Raw genomic sequence first — 7,122 nt, forward strand, 5'->3', positions numbered from 1 at the left:
CTGCCCGTGACATAACCCTTGGCAGTGTCGTGAGCCTTCTTATTAAACTTAGCAGCTCTGTGGAAAACAAGATCAGATGAACAGCAAGTGTTTCACACAGCTTTGTGTGTTTGTTCTTCACAGTGGTATGAAAACTAAAGGTAGAGGATTGGGTGCCACCGTGCAGGGGTTCACGGGAAGGGCTAGGATAAGCCTTGGGAGGCAATGACATTTAAAGAATAGACAGGGACAGAGGAGAGGGTGGAGAGAATGCAGAGTGGGATTGGAGAATCAAGGATGACCTTTCTAATGCCAAGAAAGGTAAGAGGTTTGCCATGAAATGTGCAGTCAAACGTGTGAGGTCAGAGGTCCCGGGAGGACCTGAGAAGTTGCACTGAGTCATCAACCAGAAAACAAAGGGAAAGAATCCAGGCTTGTGTGGGTTCGGTCATGTGTGTAAATTGAGAGTTTGATAACAAGTATAGAGAACAGACAATTCTTAAAGAAGTTGGTCTGTGATAGAGATGAGAAACAGATGAGAAAAAGGGGAAGGGGAATTTTGTTAAAAAGAAGCCAGTTGGGAGAGAGATTGACCATGATAAAGAGGAGGTGGATCAGAGGCAAGAGGTGGGATGGAGAAGGATGGATGGATGAAGCAAGAGTGAGACATTAATACAGAACAGGAGACTATCAGAAAAGATTTGCTCACACCAGATTTCACTGAACCAGCTGCTGCTGTCTTTCATGTTTAACGATCCTTTCTGTTGTAAGCATTTAACCTATTGGAAAGAGAGATTCCAGCTCCCTCCTACTGGCTCACCCCTAAAATTTCCAGAACAATAGAAACTGGAGTAAAGTGAAACTGGGAGCCAGGAACTCAATCTAGGCTCCTATATTAATGGCTGGAGTCGTCAATCTCTGGCACCCATGTCCATGTTAATACGAATCCAGAGCACAACCAGAACTCCAAGTCAGGCACCGCGGTGTGGGATGCAGGCATCCCTAGCAGCATCTCAGCACTGTAGCCAGTGCTACCCTGTGCCTGGTGTTTAGACAAGGGTTTCACAAAGGGGCCAAGAATAAGGTAGACTGAAAGAGCAGAGCTACTCCTAGCAATATGTTACTTTCCAAGAAAGGATCTTCCAAAACTTTTCATCTTGTATCCAGTAATGAAAAGTTTCTTTTTACTTCTTGACCTTAAAAGTCTGTACGGTGTGTTAAGTTTTCTAGCAAACATGAGGGCAGGCCTCCTCGTGTTTGTTTCTACTAATGCCATCAAATAGCCAAAACTGGGATAATGGGGTAGCTTGTAACAAAAACATGATTGGAAAGTCCACTTGCTATCTTATAACATACAATGTCACTGAAGACCTTCAATCTTACAATCTTCAGATAAAATGAGTTCATGGCAGAGGGTCTGGGTGGAATCTCCCAGTACTGACCAAGGACACACTCCCAAAAGGACACTGCAGTGTCAGATGCTGCTTGTCATAGAAATGCTGACTTTCCCAGATTTGGCAGGCTCAATTTCTGACCAAGTTAGAATAGCATTTCCTATTAGAAACATTGGAGTTAAAACAAAATACAACATCTGGGAATAGGCTTCTGCCTCTGAGGTGGTTCTGGGGGAGTGGTTCGCAACCATTTGGATATGTGCTTTTGATGCTATGATGGTCTAGTTCAATATTATTTTAATTAAAGAAAGATCTTCCATCCATTGGTTCACTCCCCAAGTAGCCACAGTAGCCGGAGCTGGACTATGTCAAAGCCAGGAGCTTCTCCTAGGTTTCCCATGTGGGTTTTTGCACTGCTTTTCCCAGACACATTAGCTGAGAAATAGATTGCAGGTGGAGCAGCCGAGACACAAGTCAGCACTATATGGAATGCCAGGGTTGCATTTGGTGGCTTAACCTGCTATGCCACAATGTGGTGCTTTAATTCCATTTTCCACAAACTTGTTTGAAATAACTTCTTTGTGAAATGTTGAAGGAAATAACAACTTATTAATTTCTTGATTCTTAATAAATCTAAATATCTAAGCTTCATATATGGTTTCCAGAAGTCCATATACTCTCCATGTGTTCTTGAACTGGAACTTTAGTCAAGTTCTCACAAGGGCTAAGGATCTTCATTTAGACTTTCTCATTATTCCCAGATCAGGCTGCACACACCAGGAGAGCTGGCCGCCTAGTAGGTGCTATTTGCCCCTTTTATGCATGAGAGTCATGGCTGAATTTACACTAAGGGTGTTATTTAAATGTTGCTAGTTCTATTATAGTTTTTCCTTATGAAAATAGATATAAGATATTTCTCTATGATCTCTTAACTAGAAATATTTGTGCAGAGATTTTACTGAAGAGCTATGTAAAATGGCAAATTCTTTTTTGTTGCTAGCAGGTCAACAGTTGAACTTTTCACCTACTTTCCATCCAAGTAGGTAGGATGTCCGACATGTGTTTTGTGTTACTGCCCCTGGGGTTTGGGAGCTAACAAACAACATCCATTTTTCTCCTGGCTTTTAAATGGAGAAATACACACATGAATAGATACATGGAAGGCCAGTGGGGAATGTTGTGACCCAATAAAGCAAGACGGAAGGATGCAGCTTGGGTGTTTAATTCACCAACCTGAGAACTCAGGTGCACTCAGCCCAGAGGGGAGACCAGCTCAACCCCTTTCCCAAAGACCCAGGCAAATGCTCAGGCCCTGGCACTTGGCTTGCCTCCCTGAAAGAGGGACTATGTCAAAAGGCCAGGAAGGCTGTCCTGTGAAACATGTGGGAGGGAGAGGAAATAATTGACCACAAAACTGATCTTTAAAAAAAAAACACCTCAGCCCATCCTCCCTGGCTCAGTTCCCCAGGTAGGCAGCTAATAGCAGCACATGTATTTTGTAAAATTCTTTAGACTCTTTTCAAATAGGTTGGGTAAAATCATTTAAATGTTGGATTTATTTTAAAATCATAGGAATTAGTTCAAACTTCTTTTTTTTTCTTTGTTTCCATCTCTTTCTTCCTTCCTTCCTTTCTTTTTTTTTTTTTAAAGATTTATTTTATTTTTATCGCAAAGTCAGATATACAGAGAGGAGAGACAGAGAGGAAGGTCTTCTGTCCAAAGGTTCACTCCTCAAGCAGCCGCAACAGTTGGAGCTGAGCCAATCCGAAGCCGCGGGCCTCTTCCGGGTCTCCCATGTGAGTGCAGAGTCCTAAAGCTTTGCACCATCCTTGACTGCTTTCCCAGGCCACAGGCAGGGGAGCTGGATGGGAAGCGGTGCGTTCAAGGCAAGGACCTTAACCGCTACACTGTCGTGCTGGGCTCCCTTTCTTTTTTTAATGGAGCAGGGCAGGGTACAAGAAGATGAAACCCCACATCATTTAGCGTGTTCTGAGAGGAAGAGATTTTGAGGAAGCCGGAAATTGATGAATTGTTTTTCCCTGCTTCTCAATGTTTAAAATTTTTTTAATTTTTATGACTTGTGTTTCAAAAGATTTTTTGTTAACTCTGGTTTAAAAACACAAAGGTTAAGGTTATGAAAGCGGCCAACCCCAGATTAGCAAGAAATCATTTCTGTTGAGAGGACGGACAGGATTAAATGTTCCATTGTGAACCCGTTTTAGAAGACTCCTGCCAAGTTCCTAAGCAAAAACTGTAGAACTGATACGGCCAAAGTGTAACATGCCTTTGCCAGGAGTCACTCTGCAAGGCAATGCCCTGACTTCAGTGGGGCCGCTACCCTGACAATGTTTGTTCCCTTCTTTTGCATTGCCCTTGGGAGCTTCAGAAAGTGCTTGAAATATCTTCAAAAAGGGAAATTCTTTGTCCTTTCATGTGAATCTGTCTTTTGAAATGACCTGTTGCAGCTCTACTTAGAAAATTATACACCCACTGAAATTTGATGGCAAAACTTTTTAATTAAAAAGAAGTTAAGATAAAGGGGCAAATCAAGACCTTAGTTTGGCAATTGTTTCTTATATAAAAGCACCAAAAGACAGGTGTAAGAGGAGAAAAGAGATAGATGGTATTCACTGGAATTAAAAATCTTTGTGCAGCAAGGAAAACTACCAATTGAGTAAAAAGATACTTATTGAATGAGAAAAATGTGGCCATATCGGAAGGTCCACAGAAATATAAAGGACTCCTAAACACACCAACCTCAAAGCAAAGAACCTAATTCAGAAGTGGGCAGAGGACTTGGATCGGCATTTCTTCAAAGGATCACCAAGCATATGAAGAGATTATTAGACATTAGAGAAATCATTATCATCTGAATCAGGAGTCACTGGGGAAATGTGAATCAAAACCACTGGGAGATCACTCAGTGGGAACAGCACACAGGATTTAGACATCAGAATCCCGACACAAAGCTGGTAGGAATATAAAATCATGCAGCCACTATAGAAAGCAGTGTATAGTTCCTCACTAAGTTCTTGACGTTGTCACATGTCCCAGCAATCCTACTCCTCAACATATTCTCCAAACAGTTGTGTCAGGGACAGCAGACACTTGCGTCCTGATAGCCCCCAGTGGGAGCAAGCCACACCGTGAGACAGAATGAAGTGCTGCTAGCACATGGATGGATACTGAAAACCCTGTACAGTGTGAAATAAATTAGTCCAACAAGGACAAGTATTGTTTAATTCCATTCCTATGAGATACTCGAGCAGGCAAAATCATGGCGACAGAGTATATGGCAGGATGCTTGGGGACAAGAGGAAAGAGATAGCTGTTATTTAATGGCTTGTACTAATAATAGCGTTTCCATTGATGAAAGACTTTGGAAATCGTGGTGATAATTACACAACATTGTGAATGTCAGGAATACCACCTAATTGTAAGTTAAAACTTTTCTTTTATATGATATTTTATGTTAGTAAGTATTAAATACCAAGGAATAATATTTTGAGTGGCTAAGGATTAGTATACAGTGAAGCAGATTTTAATAATAAATATTTGACAATACAAACCATTCCAAATTTACAACAGTTAAAATTATATTTAATAAATCTAATGATCTTTCCTCTATTTCTTGGTAAATGCATTGTTGAAATGGTGAAATGCAATATTGTGTCAATGCAATTTTCTACCAATATTAAAAAAAATTTAAATACCATGATCACCAGGGAGTGGTGACACGGTGGCTCAGTCCCCTTCTCAAGGCAGTGTTCTTTGTTCCTAGACCTGGACGTACTCAGAGAAGAGGGAAAATGAATAGACTTTGTGATTCAAAAGAATATAGAACCTAGAGTGAGTGAGTAAATTGTGATCAAATCACATGGTCACACCCCCGGATCAGGAAATAAGGGTTGTTCATGTTTGGTCAATGAATGTCTAAAATATGGGCCACACTTTCCAAACATTGCCGGGAAACTATCTTTACTTTCTGATGAAGATGTTTCCTTTTTGTTCTTCGGGCGCTGCCAGCCTTAGGCAGTTAATACAGGCTCTTCCTTCAGAGCTAACTGCTCACATGCAACCCTGGTTCTTTTCCAGAACATAGGAAACTTGGCAACATGACTGTGACCGTGAAGAAGACTGTCCCCTCCCCTGAGGCCGTGCAGATTCTCTACCAGCGAATGCGATACGAGTACGAGTTCTACCACTACATCAAAGAGCAGTTCCACCTGCTGAAGCGCAAGTTCGGACTCAAGTCTCGCGTGAGCAAACCCCCGCTGAGACCACAGTTCTTTATTCCGTCTCCACTGGAAACTGAAGAGCCCATCGACGACGAGGAACAAGACGATGAAAAGTGGCTAGAAGATATTTATAAGAGGTGATGCCAGCACTGTGTCGCCTTCGTGGCTTTGTCTCCCGATTCCAGAAAGTTCTTTTCTTCGGGGAAGAAAAATCCTCCGGACTGAAATCAATGCTCAGCTGCATAAAAAGAGAAAAACATTCCCACTTGTTGGGGTCGTTGGAAGACGCCCGGTTTTGCGGGTTTTATTTGTTTTGATTTTGTTCTGTGCTGTCTTGTTTTGTTTGTTTTGTGTTGTTTTGTTTTCTTGGCTCCTTGGGTCTTTCCCAGGGACACTAGATGGCTCCACCACAAGGCATCTTGTCATGAAATAGCTTTTTCACCCACCTAGTCCTAGAGCGGTGGGAAAAGGGGGATAAATATTGGGCATACAGTCCATGGCCCAGAAGCAGCATTTGTAAAATAACTTGGAAAAAAATATTACCTCAGTGGTAGGAGACTTTCCAGCCTTGTATATTTCAACAGAAATGCAAAACCACTTCAAAGACCAGGACATCTCCTCTAGAAGGAGCTAAGAGAAGGCAAGACAGACAGGAACCCCAGAAGGGAAGACATCCCTGGTTGAGTGGTTGCTCCCCATGTGGATAGAATTTTGCCTCTGGTTCATTCCAAGGACACTTTTACCGAGAGTAGCATTCTCTGAAACAGCCAGTTAGCTTGTTCCGTGTCTCCAACCAGTCAAGGTCCAAGTGCATGCAGGCTCCACTGAAATATTCCATTTTTAGGCATCAGTCTGACAGCCATCAAAGTGACGCAGCAGGGAAAAGAGTTGGCTTGCTGTGTAAGGGAGAAGCAGACAAGACAGGTGAACTCTGAGGGTCATGTGGCATCAGTGACAGGGCAAGCACTGACTCCTGTGGCAGGATCCCCTGCACCCCGCTCCTGCCCAGGCCAGATCCCCTAATGCTGGTACTATGCACTGTAGTACCTGCTGGGCCCTAAGAGGTATGCGTGCTGTGCAACAAGCAGTCCTGACTTCCATGCAAGCTGCAAAACCACAGCCTCACCCTCCTGAGAACGCTGAGCAGGGCCAGCAAAGAGAGGCAGAAGAGGCTGTGCGGCCACCTCTGTGCATCGCTGCTACCCCCAGTGTGATCTGAGTGGAGACTGAGCAGCTCCAGTGCCCCAGAATAGCTCATATGCACCTACCAGTGATGATGCCTGCATCCAGTCATTGGAAGTCTATGCTTGCATTCTGAAAAGGTTTCACTTATTTTTTTTTTAAGTACTGAAAACACAGAATCTCCTGGATGGATACAAAGGCACCTGCTGAGAAGCTGGGGTGCAGTGGTCCCAGTAGGAGAATCACTCACAGCAAAATGTTGTCTACTTCCTGTAGACATGCAACTTGGGAACCCCTTGGTGAAGAAAATGTTGGCTGTGTACAGATGA

The 7,122-nt window shown here is 43.0% G+C and overlaps 1 protein-coding gene across 1 annotated transcript in view; it reads left to right on the forward strand.

The window, feature by feature from the left end:
- UST (uronyl 2-sulfotransferase) overlaps positions 1-6,602 on the forward strand; it is a 281,628-nt gene extending 275,026 nt beyond the window's left edge. Inside the window, exon 8 of the mRNA XM_040965430.1 lies at positions 5,469-6,602. Within this exon, the coding sequence (XP_040821364.1) occupies positions 5,469-5,752 (284 nt within the window). The 3' untranslated portion in view covers positions 5,753-6,602. The remainder of the gene's footprint in view (positions 1-5,468) is intronic.
- Positions 6,603-7,122: the final 520 nt, after the last annotated feature.

The sequence above is a fragment of the Ochotona curzoniae genome, unplaced genomic scaffold (genome assembly GCF_017591425.1).
Source record: "Ochotona curzoniae isolate NIBS_2020 unplaced genomic scaffold, NIBS_Ocur_1.0 scaffold_3890, whole genome shotgun sequence".
Taxonomy (NCBI): domain Eukaryota; kingdom Metazoa; phylum Chordata; class Mammalia; order Lagomorpha; family Ochotonidae; genus Ochotona; species Ochotona curzoniae.